Here is an 18,043-nt window from a genome sequence, read left to right on the forward strand (position 1 = left end):
AGATCCACCATCCATCCATCCATCCATCCATCCATCCGTAGATCTATCTATCTATCTATCTATCTATCTATCTATCTATCTATCTATCTATCTATCTATCTATCTATCTATCTATCTATCTATCTATCTATCTATCTATCTATCTATCTATCTATCTATCTATCTATCTATCTATCTATCCATCCATCCATCCTTCCGTAGATCCATCCATCCATCCATCCATTTGTAAATACATCCATCCATCTTTAGATCTATCCATCCATTCATCCATCCATCATCCATCTATTCGTCAATCGATCGATCTATTCATCCGTCGATTGATCGATCCATCGATCGATCCATAAATTCATCCATTCTCAGATCCATCCATCCATCCATCCGTCTATAGATTCATCCATCCATCCATCCATCCATCCATCCATTTGTAGATTCATCCATTCATCCATCCATCCATGCATCTGTAGATCTATTCATCCATTTATCCATCCATAGATGCATCCATGCATCCATCCATCCATAAATTCATCCATCTGTCCACTTGTCTATTGCTCAATCTATCTTTCTGTCTATGAATATGTCTGTCTACACATTTTTCTTTTCATCAATCATTTGTCTATCCAGAGACTTATCTGTCTCTCCAACTATCCAACCACCTGATTATCAATCTACTTATCAATATATTCATCTGTCTGTCCTTGTCCATCAATTTGTCTATCCATCTATGCATCCAACTACCAATCCATCCATTTCTCTATTTGTCCGTCCGCCTGCCCATCCATCCGACCGTCTGTCCATCTGTCTATCTGTTTTAATTTCTTGCTACTTATATAAAAGTGATCATTAAAATTGCTGTCATAGTGTGTGAGGTTGATGATTTCCATCTGAAAAAATGCATCACGATTCCCATCAGGAGATTTTCTTTTTTTGGGTAATCACATCATTGTTTTTCTCCCTTATCTCCGCCGCCTGACATTGTCCCATCTGTCCTCATAGTGCCTCTGTATTAGTGCTGTTGTATGTCACGACATGTTCTTGTGCCAAGTGCGCTTGAATGAGTTTTCATGCTCAGTAAAATGTCATTGACATCAAACAAAGACACCAAGATAACATGAATTCTAGCATACATATAGAAACAATAAAAACTATGAAAATGAATTCATTAGTGGCTTTTAAAAGGACAGGATTCCCTCACCTCCAAAACCAGGCCTCATGGCGAAGTCGTGATCTTCGATTCTCAAGAGCTGCTCTGATTTAATCAGCAGAGATTTGGTGCTGTCAGACTTCTTAGTTTTAAAGTCTATTCGTCTGTTTAAAAGAAAAAAAATGGTGAGGTTTTAGTTTTATGATGTGATGCACAAAAGCAATAATACAATGGGTAAATAACCAGCGCTAATTAAAACCCTTTAACTGCCTACTCTACCAAATGGTTGACCATGTTTTTACTGTTTTAAATAATGACTGTTAAAGTCATTAAAAGATTGACTGGTTTAAATAATGGTTTACACACACAGCATTGTTGGTTTACAAAAAATCAATCAAACATAATCCTGTTGCATTACTACACTTGATTTTGGTTTTATTGTGGAAAAAAAACACAAGAAAGCATGTTAAATGAGAATCTGAAATATTTTATGGCATACTTAAAAAATAAGGATGATTTACAGTTCAAAATGATTTATTTTGATTGTTTTAAAATAAATTGGTCTTACATTTCATATTTTCATATTTTTCGTAGTAAATGTGTATTAATTTCAGAACTTTTACCATAAATGGACATATCAACAATTTGTTAAAGGCTGATATTTTAGAAATTATAGGATGTTTTGAAGAAAAATGCATTGAGTGTGTTAACTAGTGACATTGGGAGTTAAGAAATGCAATCCAAACATTTTTTTTAAAGTAGTTAAAGGGTTAAAGAGTAGTTAAAGGGTTAAAGAGAGCTGTTCAGAAATAATAACTTTCTTTAAGAATGCAGCAGTCCAGAAAGCAACAGTTATTTATTAATTTCAAGTAAATTAAAGATCTTTTAAAGCAGAACAGATAAATATCTCCTCAATTTATAACTTCACTTGCATTCATGAGTTTGTTTTACATGCAATACAGCAATATGGTTTTCATCAGTGAGCAAAAATCAGATTTGATTAGTTTAATAGATTTTCTTCTACATTAAAGTAGTTTCAGAGATGCTAATTCAATATTTTATATATAACGTTTTCTATGTTTAACTCCTAATTATGTCCAACCATATTGATATTGAATTAGTGACAATAAAACAAATCATATGCAACCCTAATATACTTTAATAATATAATAAATATAATATACTTTAGTAAATATAATATACTTTAATAATATAGTAAATATAATATACTTTAATAATATTGTAAATATAATAAACTTTAATAATAGAGTAAATTTAATATACTTTAATAATATAGTAAATATAATATATTTTGATAATATAGTAAATATAATATACTTTGATAATATAGTAAATATAATATACTTTAATAATATAGTAAATATAATATACTTTAATAATATACTTTAATAATATAGTAAATATAATATACTTTAATAATATACTAAATATAAAATATACTTTATTAATATACTAAATATAATATAGTAAGCAGTGGCGCAGTAGGTAGTGCTGTCGCTTCACAGCAAGAAGGTCGCTGGGTCGCTGGTTCGAGCCTCGGCTCAGTTGGCATTTCTGTGTGGAGTTTGCATGTTCTCCCTGCATTCGCATGGGTTTCCGGGTGCTCCGGTTTCCCCCACAGTTGGGTAGGCTAAATTGTCCGTAGTGTATGAGTGTGTGTGTGGATGTTTCCCAGAGATGGGTTGCGGCTGGAAGGGCATTCGCTGCGTAAAACATTGCTGTATAAGTTGGCGGTTCATTCCGCTGTGGCGACCCCGGATTAATAAAGGAACTAAGCCGGCAAGAAAATGAATGAATGAATATACTAAATATAATATTCTTTAATAATGTACTGAATATAATATATTTTAATAATATACTTTAATAATATAGTAAATATAATATATTTTAATAATATAGTAAATATAATATACTTTAATAATATAGTAAATATAATATACTTTAATAATATAGTAAATTTAATATATACTTTATTAATATACTAAATATAATATACTTTTATAATATACTAGATATAATATATACTTTAATAATATAGTAAATAGAATGTTCTTTAATAATGTACTATATATATATATATATATATATATATATATATATATATATATATATATATATATATATATATATATATATATATAATATACTAAATATAATATTCTTTAATAATGTACTGAATATAAAATTCTTTAATAATGTACTGAATATAATATACTTTAATAATATGCTAAATATAATGTTCTTTAATAATATACCGCATTGAAGATGTATGTTTCTATTTATTATACATCTATTAATTAATGCAGTTCAAGAAAGATGTTCCTGCCATGACACGGTTACCTGAGAATGACTTAATTCTGGGCTTTAGTACAAAAAGACTAAATTACTAGCCAGTGTTGTTTTTGTTTTTACCTCACATAGCCAGCTCAACCATGAGCTCTAATTACAGAGTCTCTTTATCCACAATTAATTATACCCTCAGACAGCACACAATCCAACAACCCCCAAAGTGCAGGTCAAAACAAAGTGCTTCAAATAAACCCTTACACACATCAACCCACAGGGACGAAACCACACTAAATACAACCGAGAGTGTAAACAGACCGACACGAGACTTTAATTAAACCAAATAGAGGTGATTGATATTAAACAAAGTGAGGTTGAAGATGAAATGAGCATGCAAGTACACTGTAAGATTAATGAAGTACAGAATATACTGCTTCAGCTTTTATACTTTTTACAGTTTACCAGCAATTTTAAAGTTAAAATTGCTCATAGGTTGGCCCACACAGGCCACTGCGCAGAATTCTGCAGATTTTCCGCATATTTTCTGCAGATTTCCGCAGATTTTTAGCCCATCATTAATTCTGTTTATTTACTTGAGTTAATGTGTAAATCTAAATGTATTTAGTTTTTTAATTATTTACAGTAATATTATTGACTTATGTTCATCTGATTTATGTACAACACAGTTTAGTAAGTAATATTTTCTGTCTTTTAGTTGAGATATTATGTGAGAGATTTGCTTTGTTTACCAAATGAAGTGAATCTAATTGGATTTGCATTTTAAACATTAAATAAAAGTTAAAAAGGTGTTACTTTTTAGTTCATATAATAAGGTTTTAGTTATGATACTCCCGAAATAATTCCGCAAAAATCCGCAGATTTTACCAAAATTCTCTGCAGAAATAGCAAAAAATGTCCATAGATTCCGTCTGGCCCTGCTCATAGGCAGTAATGTGTTAGTTACTTTAAAAAGCACTTGACTACTAAATACTAGTTAAATCACTACAATCGTATTTAAATTACTTTTTACAAATTCATTCATTTGTTTATTTTTTCTTTGGCTTACATTCCCTTGTATTTATCAGGAGTTGCCACAGCGGAATGAACCGCCAATGTATCTAGCATATGTTTTACTCTGCGAATGCCCATCCAGCCGCAACCCAGTACTGGGAAACACCCATACACTCTCGCGTTCACACACATACACTAGGACCAATTTAGTTTATTTACTTCATCTATAGAGCATGTCTTTGGACTGTGGGGGAAACCGAAGCACTCGGAGGAAACCCACGTGCACACGGGGAGAACATGCAAACTCCACACAGAAACGCCACCTGGCCCAGCTGGGACTCGAACCAGCGACCTTCTTGCTGTGAGGCAACAATGCTAACTATTGAGCCACTGTGTCGCCCTAATAATCTCAATACACAGACAATAGATTTTACTCATAATTCTTTAAATTTGCAACAAACAGGAACTTTTAATTATGAACATTAACACGTAAAATTGAAAGAATATATCTATCACAACAGGTGTCACGGTGGCGCAGTGGGTAGCACAATCACCTCACAACAAGAACGGTTCGAGTCCCGGCTGGGTCAGATGGCATTTCTTTGTGGAGTTTGCATGTTTTCATTGGGTTGGCGTGGGTTTCCTTCGGTAGCTTCGGTTTCCCCCACAGACCAAACACATGCGCTATAGGTGAATTGGGTAGGCTAAATTTGCCTTAGTGTATGTGTGTAAATGAGAGTGTATGGGTGTTTCCCAGTGATGGGTTGCAACTGGAATGGCATCCACTGTGTAAAACATGCTGGATACGTTGGCGGTTCATTCCGCTGGTGCAACCACTAATTAATAAAGGGACTAAGCCGAAAAGAAAATGAATAAATGATTGAATGAATGCATCACAACTAATGTTTTAAATGAATGCCACCATAACTCAGATGTCATATATTGGCAGAATTTTAAAATATTTTCATTGTTTTTTAAGCATGTGCTGTTTTCAGACAAATCAAACCTTTTTTTAAAATCTTAATAACAAAAATATACATTTAGAATTACTCTGCTATTCTGAATTTTTACCTTACCTTACACCGGGCTCGAAACTGCAACCATTTTGGTCACGTATGCGCCCAAAATTTAAGCTATGTGACCTCATAATACTGGGTGGGCCATTTATGTAGAATAAAATGGGAATGGTTGGTGATATTAACGTCCTGTTTGTGGCACATTAGTATAGGTGAGGGGGCTTTTAAATAACTCATGAAAGAATAAAGTTACGTTTAAAACCAAGCACACCATTGGTTTTCTTGTGAAATTTCCAATATGTTTTATTAAGGTGTATCTATATAAATGACCAATCCTGTATATTTGGGAGCATTTGTGCGCCTGCATATAATGGTTGTAGTGCGACCTTTTTTTAAAAAAATTTTTTAAATGTGCTAATCAGTCTTCCCTGCCGCTATATTGGTACATATTAGCTGTCAATCACTCAAGACTTTCTGCTGTCAGATTACAGGGAGCTTTCGTGACTGTGGGGAATGCAAACGACTGAAGAGTGAAAAGTACACAGAATCTCGACGCTCGTTGCATTCACTGCCTGTTTAGTGCAAATGCTCGCTAAATGTAAGCTTTAACACTGTACACACCATCGCCAAAGAAGCTCGCCTTTACTAAGTTTAAACTGATGCGCTTATAACAAAGAACAGTATTGCGCCAGTGATCATCGGGAGAATCCTGCTCTGCCCCCCTCATATATTGGTTCGGCTGACTTGCCTGTTGTTTTTAACAAACACAGAAAAATGAAACTCCGCGCATATCGAGATTGAGCATTAAAATGACACAAACCCAAACCAAAACTTTTAAAAGTGAGACATTTCTTCCTTTCTTTTGTCCATTCTTTCTTGACATGTATATTATCTTTCCATTTAATTACTGATGACTGCTTTGCAGCTTTCAGCCTTAAATTGAATGGTTTATTATAAACTTTCATTTGTTCAGAAATATTATTTATTATATTGACTTGCATATAAAAACAATAGTATTTTTTACTGCAATGCTTCATTTGTGTTTGATGCAAACCATTTTTTTTCATAAAGTAACAGTATGACTTTGTATGGCAGATAACTCACACTCAAACACATTCAGGGCAGCATGATCATGAGAAATATAATTCATTGTTAGTATTATTGACATCATCAATAATATTTTATATTTATTAGAAATTCATTTTGGAATTATTGCACAAATATTAAGTCATCACAGCATTAATTAGATAGTTGTTTCTGTTTTTTGTTAGTCCCAATCTATGTTGTTTTCAAATACAATAAGCCCCTTATATTTGCAGTGGTGCTCATTCATTTTTGGTGGGTGCTCCTAATTTTTTTCTGGTGCTCCTAAATTTTTCCCAGTGCTCCTAAATATTTAAAGGTGGGGGCACTTGTGCTACCAAGTAAAAAAGTTAATTTCGAGCCCTGTTGCATGTCCTGTGATGTGACTAATGCAGACACACACATTGTGGTATCAGTGCTAAAACAACATATTGTGCAGCTCTAAAATTCATACTCTTGAGGATAAATGCAAATAAAAAAATGCAATAAAAATAATTATAAATAATAATAATAGTAATAATAAATCTGATAATCAAATAAAAGCTCTCCTAAAAAGTATGTTTTAAGTGATGATTTAAAAATATTCAGCGATTCTGCAATATCAGAGGGTAAAGAGATATATATGCATATTTCCTCTGTAAACTATTCAGTAATTTTCACAATGCAACTTTAAAACACAGTAACATACTGCATAACCGTCCAACAGTTATATACAGTTCATATTACAGTAAATACTGTCATTTACCAAAATCCTTAACAGTGTAGCTTTCTTACCCTCCAAATTTGTGCTTAGTGTTTTCGCCCAGATAGACGTCCTTGTGCCTCCTCTGGTTTTGCGTGTTGCTTCCTTTTAGCCATGCGACGGGCCACAGCCAGGCCAGGCACATCAGCCTCAGTGCCGCAAGAGCCAAGTTCATGACCAAGGCCTGTGCGAGAAACCAAGAGACGCAGCGGGATCAGTCGAACTCTTTGGCTTTCTTTACCAAGCATCCTTTCCGTCTCCAGGTGTCGCCCATTCCGACACGACCCTTAGATCCAGCAGAAGTTACATGGTGCCGCTCCAAATCTGCATTGGTTCACGTAAAGCTGTTGGTTTGTGTTTCCCTCCCTGCCTAACACTCCGGCATGGTGCTCTCCCTTCATCCCCCCTCCCTCGATTAAAGCCAAATATCAATTTAGTTCTATAATGACAAAGAAATGACGTTAATTCCTCCCTAATCTTCTTACATGCAGCTGCTGAAATCTTTCAGTAACCTATAAACTCCATGGGGAAGGGGAGGTGCGTCACAAGCAGAGCCAACTTTACTATCACGCTGGTTAAAAAAAACAACCATAGAGAATAATAAAAATACCACCGAAGAGAATAGTCATCACATTGCAGACTGAAGGAATCTAGAAATATATGACTGATCTTATATGCACATCAGCACAAAACGTATATTGTGCTTTTTTTACTATTGACTTTAATGCTGCAATGTGAAAATGCTGGGTTCCACACAATTCCTTCATGTTGTCTCAACACAAACCAATTAATCTAACTTAATTGTAAATGGATCAAAACATAAATAAAATAAGGGCTCTATCATACCACTGGCACAATAAGGCGCAAGATGTCTTTTGTGTGATTTGTAAGGGTGTCACGATCCTCCAAATCCTCGATTCGATTACATTTTCGATTCTAAAGTCACGATTCGATTTGATTTTCGATTATGAATAATTAATTAATTAATGACCAATTAATTATTTGTAGCCTACCGTTTAAACTACCTGACCTGCATGGTCTTTGTTTTACCCGTAAACAAATCATACAGTAAATGAATAAAGGCAAGATACACACATAATTACCACCTGTCAATCACTTTTTCTGCGGGACTCGTGAATAGGCAGTGATCTGTGTCGTTATAATGGCGTCGGTAAAAAAGACACACAACCAACAGGAACCAGCCAACAGTATCTGAGGTGTTCGCTAAAATGACAAAGTACAAGTGAGTGAAAGATTGAAGCAGTCCTCTGACTACCTGGACCTGCTGTCTCGAGCGCATGGCTGTGTGTGCGTCTGTGTCTGTGTGGTCACGTGATGTGCATTTTCAGAGGTAGAGAGGAAGGAGGGCTGCTCAGAAATGCTACACGCCACTGTGGATGTCAAATCGTTGTCGTTCTAAAATGCCATTTAAAAACAAAGACAGTGTAAACAGGGCCTGAGTGTGTACTTTTCGCGAGCGGATTTGCAACGGGGGCGGGCGGAGGATCGCAATGCTGGTGTTGTCTATCGGACAAACCGTACGTAATATGTACATAGCAGAGCTTGCAAAACTGTTTTTTTTTTTTTTTTGTCAACAACACGAACGTTGTCAACATAACTCACTGGAAATCCAAAATGCTTACACACCGGCGACTTCATTGAAAGAGGAGAGGGTTCAAGTTCTGACGGGTCTCCTGCTTCTGCAGTTTAACAAGAACTTCAACAAGCCTGTTTTTTCCCGCTTGGCAAGCCAAGCTGACGTGACATGGGGGCGTGGCAGCATCGACGATTCTATTTTTTGATTCGATAATCGAAATTAAGCATAAATTTCGATCGATTTCGTGACACCCCTAGTGATTTTTTTTATATTTTTAGAGCAGCGCAACAGTAATTTTCACATTTTGTGACCCAGCCGAGGCTCGAATCAGCTACCTTCTTGCTTTGAAGCAACAGTGCTAACTACTGAGCCACTGCATTGCCCTCAATCATAAAATGTTTATTTGTATTTGAACTATTTCTGTTTACATGTATTTACAGAGTCTTCAATGTCAGTCATTCTAGTCAGTCGCATTATTAATTCCCTCTGGCTGTTAATGAAGTAGACATATGGTTATATGAAGCATATGGTTCTCCTGTAATTGTGTGTGTTTCTAAATGACCGTCAAGCTGCTGTTAGACCCAACATCAGGCTAATCTGTGAGAGATCTGAGAGATCTTAACTCGCTTCACACAGGATTACAGTCATGGAGAAGCTCAAGAGATGATGGAGAGATGAAAAGGATGGGATCTAACCCGGAACAGTTAGAATGACGTGTAATTACAGTAAATACTATTTAAATTATAGAAGAAATTATCTAGATTGGAAATGCAAAATGAAGAGATTTTTAGGAAAATAGCTAGCAATGGTGACAATATCAAAACAGCATATTTGTGTAGAAGATATATAAAGAATTTTTACACAATAAAATAATACAAAATTAATTAATCATACAGTATGAAATGCATTTAAATTATATATACATTCTTTTTCAAATTCTTGAGATGATTGCTTGGAGGATTCTATATGGTTGCTAGGCTGTAGGTATAAGGGTTACTAGGGTGTCACAGAATCAAATAATATTATGAAACATTATAAAATATAACATTTGTTTTACAAAATATGAAAAATACAATTGTATTGTAGTCATTTTAGTTTACTATTAGTATGTTAATATGTTGCTGGGGTCTTCCCAAAGTAAAAAATGATAAGCTTTTTTTTGTTTTTGCCAAATATATTTATTAACATTTTGTGCAGATAAAATATCATATACATAAAAAAATTAGTGAAACACTGTTCTGCTTTTTCACAATTAAGAATCAATGCTAATAAAAACAATATATTTAACAGTAATTAAATAACACTGTAAATGTAAAAAATAAATAACAAAAATAACAATAAAAGTAATAAATTATATAATTATTTGATTTATATTTGTGATATATTATACATTTATGGACACTGGTGTTTTGAGATTGTGTTTGGATTGTTGATAATACAAATACATTTTAATATATATATATATATAAATATATGCCATAGAAATATAGTTTGTATAATAAAATTATTTCATAATAATATACAATAAGTCCACTGAAATAAACAGACTGAAACTAATAATAAAAACAGAAAATAGCTTCTTTGTGTTGAAATACATGAATTTTTTTCACTCAAAATATAATTTTAGTAAATATGCAATTATTTATTTATACTGTATAAAATATTTCTAAATTTTGTATGTATATATATATATATATATATATATATATATATATATATATAAATTTATAATTGAATAAAAAAAATACAAATAATTTAATAACAAATAATAATTCCGTTTGTTTAGGATGTAAAAGGATGCTAGCAGAATGAAGGAACGTCCGTAAAAGAAAAAACAAACAGTAGTCAAACTGAATATCAGATGAAACACGGTGGCGCACAATCAATAATAAAATTGCAGCCAGCCAAAGAGTAATCCCACACTGTTCCTCTAATCCAGTTCCCTGCTCCTCTAATCCAGGATTAGAGTGTGATTGAGGGCACAGAGGAGGGATGGCATCTGAGGGAGACGGGCACGTGCTGCAGCCAGTCTGGAGAAAGCTGCTCTTTTACACTCAACCAGGATCATCCTGCCCTATTGAGATCATTCATCATTACAAGAAGGATATAAAAGCTGCCCCACAATCACAGCGAATGGGTAATTTCCACAATCGCGGTCCCTCGTTTTAGATCAAACAACACAAGTCCAGTAAACATCCTCTTGTGGCCAGATACTGTATGGCAGGAGAGCCATCGATATTTCTTCGATCCTAATATGTAGTTTATCATATAGCCGTAAGTGTATTCTGATTAAAAGCTTAAATATGTTTTAAAGCTCTTTATATTATCTTGAGCTGCAATCAAAGTGTACACATACCTTTAAAAATGGCAGTGGCAGGTTTCTGTGATGTAAAAAAATGAGTCCAAGATAGATATTGTTAAAAGAAATCCGCCTTTAATGTAAACTATAGCCAGTACAACCTAATTAAAAAACAAACTGAAACATTTTAGCCTGAGGGAAGTAAAAAACAACGTCTAAAATAATGTGTTTGCATAAGTGTGTACACTCTAGTCTATTATAATGATGGTGTGCTATAAGAATTAAGCAATAACATACAAACCCCATACAAAATAGGAGCCAGTACACACCTGCCATCATTTAACATACCTTTAGTTAAACCCATATAAAGTTATTTGTTCAAGTTGACTTTTCCACTCCCTATATTCCCATTCACTATTCCCTACATTAGTTCACTAATATAAGAACTGATGTACGCTACTAGTTCACTAGTATAGTAAGGAGTGAGTGCGCCAGAAGGCCGCCTTATTTGTGTTTGTTGTTTTGTTTCAGATGGATTCCTTTTTGTTGGTGTTCAGTACGTTCAGTCAGTACGGTTTGTCTAGGTCAGATAGTTTTTTTTTTATACTTAGCAAGCGGATTATTGGGAATAAAGCAAAGTATTTTGACTTCTGTTATGTACACTAATGTTTAATTGAACAATTAAATTATAATTTATTTATAAACTTATTTAGCATAGATGGACAATTGGACAGACAGACAGACAGACAGACATCGATATAGGTTTCCCACACTCCTTGAAAGTACTTAAAGGTACTTAAGATTCATTCACATGGACATGAAAAGCGCTTAAATTAAATTTTAATCTGTTTATGGTTTTATTTAAATAATTATACTCAATAGTCAAAAACAGAATGAAAAAAACATAACGAGAAATTCTTTAATTATAAATCAATTACAAATCAATAAATAAATTTGTACAATAACACTGCCATATAATGCACGTTTCATCAGCATTTCAGAAACATATATTTAATATTACTAGTATAGAATTTAACATGTTATTAAAGTTTTTTTGAACATGAATTAATAAAACTTTGTTAAATTTTTTTTTTTTTTACAGTTTTGATAATGATTAGTGTAAATATTAAGTGTAAGTGATGTGAAAATTACAGTAAGGACTTTTTATGGCGCTATACACAAGCTAAGGAATGAATTACAAAGGTGCTTGATTTAAAAGTAATAGTGCTTTAAAAGGGGGCGAGGCAGTGGCGCAGTAGGTAGTGCTGTCGCCTCACAGCAAGAAGGTCGCTGGTTCGAACCTCGGTTCAGTTGGCATTTCTGTGTGGAGTTTGCATGTTCTCCTTGCCTTTGCGTGGGTTTTCGGGTGCTCTAGGTGAATTGGGTAGCCTAAATTCTCCGTAGTGTATAAGTGTGTGTGTAAATGTGTGTGCGGATGTTTCCTAGAGATGGGTTGCGGCTGGAAGGGCATCCGCTGCGTAAAAACTTGCTGGATAAGTTGGCAGTTCATTCCGCTGTGGCGAGTTTTTTAATAAAGGGACTAAGCCGACAAGAAAATTATGGATGAGTGCTTTAAAAGGTCATCGAAAGTCCTTGAATCTGCTGTTTATCAAAGTGTGGGAACCAGATTGATAAACGGACGGATGGATAGACAGATAGATGGATGGATTGATGGATGGATGGATGGATGGATGGATGGATGGATGGATGGATGGATGGATGGATGGACAAATAGATAAATAGAAATATTTGCTCTTCAGTGTTTCAGCAGTAAAATTTAAACCACACTTAACTAAACTTCAACTCTGAAATCTGGCCATTACTAGAACTTCTATGTTAAGCTGCTTTGACACAATCTACATTGTAAAAGTGCTATATAAACAAACATGAATCACACAGGCATACGGATAGATGAATAGAAGGGAAATTGACAGTTAAAACCAAATTGACTAATGTGTCAGATCAAGAGAAGACTCAAAGTCTGAGATTCGATAAAAAAGAAGAGATTTTACTGAGGATAGTTTGCAGTTCTATGGCAGAAGGGCTTCACACTCGCATAGTTACAATAATAAAAACACAGCAATTATAGTCTTACAGAAGGCCAAAAATGGCGTCAACTAAGGTAGAAAGATCCTGAATGGTTAAAGCAAAGATAGACAATTCCAAATAGGTATGCAGATGTCCTGATAGGGCCTGGAGACAGGAGTCGCAGGTCAGACAGTCCGCAGGCTGTTCAGAGCTGATTTCAGATCTGTAGAGCTGACCCACACATAATGCACACACAGAACAATCTGGTTCATACTCAAAGCGGTTTCTTGTACTCTCAGCCGTCTCATTACAACTGGTTCAAAACTGGTACAATCAACATCCAGACATTTAACTTGCTACTACATAAAGTCTTGCATGCAAAGGAAATTACTTTAAACAGATTTTACACATAAAAATAGCAAATAACTCAGGAAACAGTTGTTCCTAATCCATCAGGAATCCAGTTCCACTCAAGAGCTCTCCATGACCTCTGACCTGGCTTGGTAGATCCTGAAAATAGAGATTTGACGGACAGAGACAGAGACTCTTCAACTAAACACATACATTAGGCAATGCTTAACTTTATTTATTAATTAACATCATGTGAGAGATTAAATACTGATTCAAATAATCGTAATAAATCATGAAAAGAATACATTTTACATTCCTGGTATGAACGTAAAGACAGAAGTCCACTCCAACAACAGACAGACAGACAAACACAGACAAAGAGCTAGATGGATCAAAATGATGGTATGTCGGCAGTCATAGCTGAAGCCTGAATTTGCAAACCAAACCTCATTAGTGTGCAGTGGTTGTAGTCGGCAGGAATGTATTTACTGGTTTGCTCCTGCTGGCAGTCTGAGCTTCACTGCTGTGTGAAACACTGACCGCACTCCTGCTGCAGCCTGAGGACATCAGTTCAGCCCAGACTAGCTGCAGAACACACACTCTCTCACGCCGGGGCTTTTGGCAACCTGTACGGCTGCTGTGACATGCTCTTGTCAAAGTCTGTAAGTACTCTGAACTCTCACCATCACTCATCTGGAAAACAGGGCTTAGTGTGGAATGTAAAAAACAAAACAAAATGACTGGGCCAAATACTGAGCATGTTAGTGTCCACCTACTTTTTCAGCAGCACTTGTGTTTTTACCACTTATGGCTTTTTAAAGCAGTGGTCCCCAACCTTTTTATCACCACAGACCTGTCAATTCTTGAAAGTTTTACCATGGCCCTGGGGGATGGGTGTACGTAGAGACCATCGACCGTTGTCTCAGAGGACTACAAGCTGACAAAACATTGCTGCAACTCTGATACAAGTTTTGTTTATGGAGAAAAGTAAAAAGCACTGCAGTGTTTGTCTGAGATAATTAGTCTACTGAAATGTGTATATTCCATACAGAATATGAAGCTGATCGGTCATTTCTTGTCATGTGACCCATGATGCACTCACAGCATTATGAAGATGTTTTTAACTGAGTGGGACTAGATCAGTGGTGGGCAAACTTTTTAGAACCGAGGGCTACATCAAGTTTTGCAAACCAAGTAAAGGGTCTCAAGTAAAATTCTTCCAAGAATAACTTTTATTTATAGTGGCAGTATGCATGGAACATGTAATATCGGAAAGAAACATGTCACTAGCACAAAACTGATTTTTTTATATTATTAAGTCAAATTTACAAGTCAAATTAATTTGCACTGCTATTTATATTTACTTATAAATCATCATAATCAATCTCATATTAACACATTAAAAATTATTCTTAAAGTTTACTATTCAGTCAAATTAACAACAATGTAATTTGCACTGCTTTTAGAATATACAGAACAATCATCATAAAACTTGATAAAACCACAACTCTTTGATAAAAGAACTTTTTAAAGTGGATGTATGCATGGAAAATATATTCTATGACAAAAATTAACACATTTAACCAGCAAATATTATATAATTTGAGTCAGATGTACAACAATCTCATTTGAGCTTTTATAAATATGCTTATATCAATCATAAAACTAGGTGATAAAATGGAAGAAGAATCTTAGTCTTTGTTATTACAAGTCATGTTATTATGAGTGTGTTAATGTGAAAAATCTAAAAGTCAAATAGATCAAAATCTGGAGTCTGCTACGGCAAAAACACGAGGAGCGCAGGACGCATAGCGAGCAAAACCCTCGCGGCTGTTAGTAAACCATTCAAAAGAGGTGCCTCTTAACGCATAAAGCGCGTTCGGTGTGATCAGCCTGACTCATTTTTAGTCATTAACGGTCGAGTGCATTTTAATATCCGAGAGTGTGTTCTAATTCTACTGGTTGCGCTAACTGTACCGCGTGCAATACTGCCATCACAAGGCATTCAGTTGTAATTGCATCATTAATTTACTAATTCTGAACCAAACCCTTACTCAGAAGCAGCAATTTAAAAACTTCCTTGCGGGCCGCATAAGAAGTGTTCAGCGCGCCGCATATGGCCTGCAGACTGTAGTTTGCCCACCTCTGGACTAGAAGGTGCGATCGTGTAGCTCCCAAAATGTGCACACAAGCCGCACGCCTCCATTGGAAATGGTGAACTTGTGCATGGAAAAGATGTTATACTGTATGTGAACAGGGCCGCCATCATTTGCGATATCTAGCAGTAGATCTTCTTGCACAGGATTCACCTGATTTGTTGACAAATGGATTGCAGATGCATTCCTTGGCAGCTCGTGGGACCTTCATCAGACCTTTTTAAAGTCCCTTTTAGGCAAGTCATTTCACTCGGCTGCTATATTTGAAACACCTCTCGGGCAGTATGCTTGGGCAGTATGCTCGGGCATTCTGTCTGAATAGGGAAACATCAAATTCTCCAAAACTGTTTGCCAAGCTTATAATTACATTAGGAATCACCTATAAAATGAAACCGCAACCGTCTCACAAGTTTCAATTCTAAATGTCCGAACAAACAAAATAGTTTTTTTTTTTCAGTTTGCCCAAGCTAATGCACATGCGCACTTAAAAGAAACAAGATCACGACACCAACCTCATTTATGACCGTTCTACACATGATCATCCTCTGGATAATGCTTCGTCAGATCGCTCTGGTCTTCTGATGTAATCCACAACTTGGCCTTGATGGCGAATCTCCTCCAGAAATCACAGCGACTCTTTGTTAACAAGTCTGCGGGTGTTTGAGTAGTTGCTGTCATGTAATGTGCATTTGACTGGACAGACTGTATCTCACGTTCGTTTCATACAGATTACAAAACCAAAAAAAACCGTATTAAACTAAGTCAAATTAGTTAATTTAAAATACAGATTTCAAGCTGTCTTTGGATATGTTTCTTATGTCTGTAAAGCAAATATTCACTGAGATTCCAGTGTGTTTGTTGACCACAAAAACTGTCGTAAAAGCACACGTCTGGTCCGAGTCCCTCTCCCGGAGAAACGTCACTCTATAGCGATAGATGATTGGCTCCTGTACTCGTAGGCGTGACTTCATTCGCCATATTTACCGTTACTCTTTTCCCCATTCAAAACTATTCGAAGGACATGTCTTGTGTATTCTACAGTCTTTGGCCTTTTGCCCTTTGCAAAGAAACTTCTCAAAAACGTCTGTTTCTTACTCATTTTGCTACTTGTGGATTAAATTTTGGCACTCAAGTGACCAATATGTAATCAAGAAAATACCGTCATTTTTCAATATAAAAGATTTTTCAAAATAAAGAATTAATGTGCAGACAAGTACCATTTAATCAACGGACTGGAACCGGTCTGGGGATTGGGGACCAATAATTTACAGCATTAAAAAAGCAATGAACCAAATCCACTACCCGCAACAAGAGATATCACAACATTACAGACCACATGAAAAAATACTGATGATTTCATTTTTTTTTTGTTAACAACTGTTTATTTAGTTTTTCAGAAAACAATATAAAAAAAAAATAAATAAATAAAAAAAAAAACAAGTGCAAATTTAAAACCCACTCCCGCCCATCCCACCCCTGGTAGACCTCAAAAGATGATTTAAAAAAATAATAATAATAAATAAATAAATAAACAAATCAAATAATTTTACCAGGAAATTGTACTAAGACTTTTAAAAGGATGCCAGTACTAGATTGAGGCTGGAAGGGCATCCGCTACGTAAAACATATGCTGGAATAGTTGGTGGTTCATTCTGCTGTGGCAACCTCTGATAAATGAGAGACTTGAGACGAAAGAAAATGAATGGATGAATAAATAACTAGACTCTTGTGTATTATAGGGCTACTTTCAGGAAGGAAACAATGTCATAAGAAACTTTGCTGCTCATCAGGTTACTGCAATCCACTTCTAAGTATGTACACAAGGTTTCCACACAGTTTAAGAGTTTGCCATATTGTGCAAGAGTGTTTCAGGACATTTCTGACATGTCTATATTTAGGAAACACTCAACAAAGAGCAAGGTGATGGTGATAATAGGGGAACTTCAGAAAGGCTGTCCTGAAGCAATTTTAAAAGTTCTTCTTTTTTTTTTTTTGGTGTTTATACAGTTGAAGTCAGAATTATTAGCCCCCCTGTTTATTTTTTTCCCTAATTTCTGCTTAATGCAGAGAAGATTTTTTTCAACACATTTCTAAACATAATAGTTTAATAACTCATTTCTAATAACTGATTTCTTTTATCTTTGCCATGATGACAGTAAATAATATTTGACTAGATATTTTTCAAGACACTTCTATACAGCTTAAAGTGACATTTAAAGGCTTAGCTAGTTTTGTTAGGTTACCTAGGCATGTTTAGGGTAAATAGGGTAGTTATTGTATAATTATAGTTTGTTCTGTAGACTATCTAAAAA

At 35.0% G+C, this 18,043-nt stretch overlaps 2 protein-coding genes and 1 long non-coding RNA gene across 6 annotated transcripts in view; 1 reads left to right on the forward strand and 2 right to left on the reverse strand.

The window, feature by feature from the left end:
* The window catches only part of gabrr3a (gamma-aminobutyric acid type A receptor subunit rho3a), a 42,794-nt gene extending 35,287 nt beyond the window's left edge, over positions 1 to 7,507 (reverse strand). The window contains exons 1-2 of the mRNA NM_001128760.1: positions 7,333 to 7,507; positions 1,193 to 1,305 (exon numbers count right to left, since the gene is read on the reverse strand). Of these exons, the coding sequence (NP_001122232.1) occupies positions 1,193 to 1,305; positions 7,333 to 7,475 (256 nt within the window). The 5' untranslated portion in view covers positions 7,476 to 7,507. The remainder of the gene's footprint in view (positions 1 to 1,192; positions 1,306 to 7,332) is intronic.
* Positions 1 to 18,043, forward strand: part of hhla2a.1 (HERV-H LTR-associating 2a, tandem duplicate 1) — a 67,754-nt gene that overhangs the window by 33,140 nt on the left and 16,571 nt on the right. The window contains exon 1 of one of the 4 annotated variants that reach the window (NM_001014327.2): positions 14,088 to 14,237. The exons of the other annotated variants lie outside the window; for them this stretch is intronic. The gene's annotated coding sequence lies outside the window, so the exon portion shown is untranslated. Of the gene's footprint in view, positions 1 to 14,087; positions 14,238 to 18,043 lie in introns of those variants that run through there. 4 annotated transcript variants of the gene reach the window in all.
* On the reverse strand, positions 13,184 to 14,154 carry LOC137496600 (uncharacterized). Its single transcript, XR_011017069.2, has 2 exons — positions 14,022 to 14,154; positions 13,184 to 13,734 (listed from the first exon to the last, which is right to left on the reverse strand). It is a non-coding gene; the product is annotated as an uncharacterized lncRNA (long non-coding RNA).

The sequence above is a fragment of the Danio rerio genome, chromosome 10, assembly GCF_049306965.1.
Source record: "Danio rerio strain Tuebingen ecotype United States chromosome 10, GRCz12tu, whole genome shotgun sequence".
Classification (NCBI taxonomy): Eukaryota; Metazoa; Chordata; class Actinopteri; order Cypriniformes; family Danionidae; genus Danio; species Danio rerio.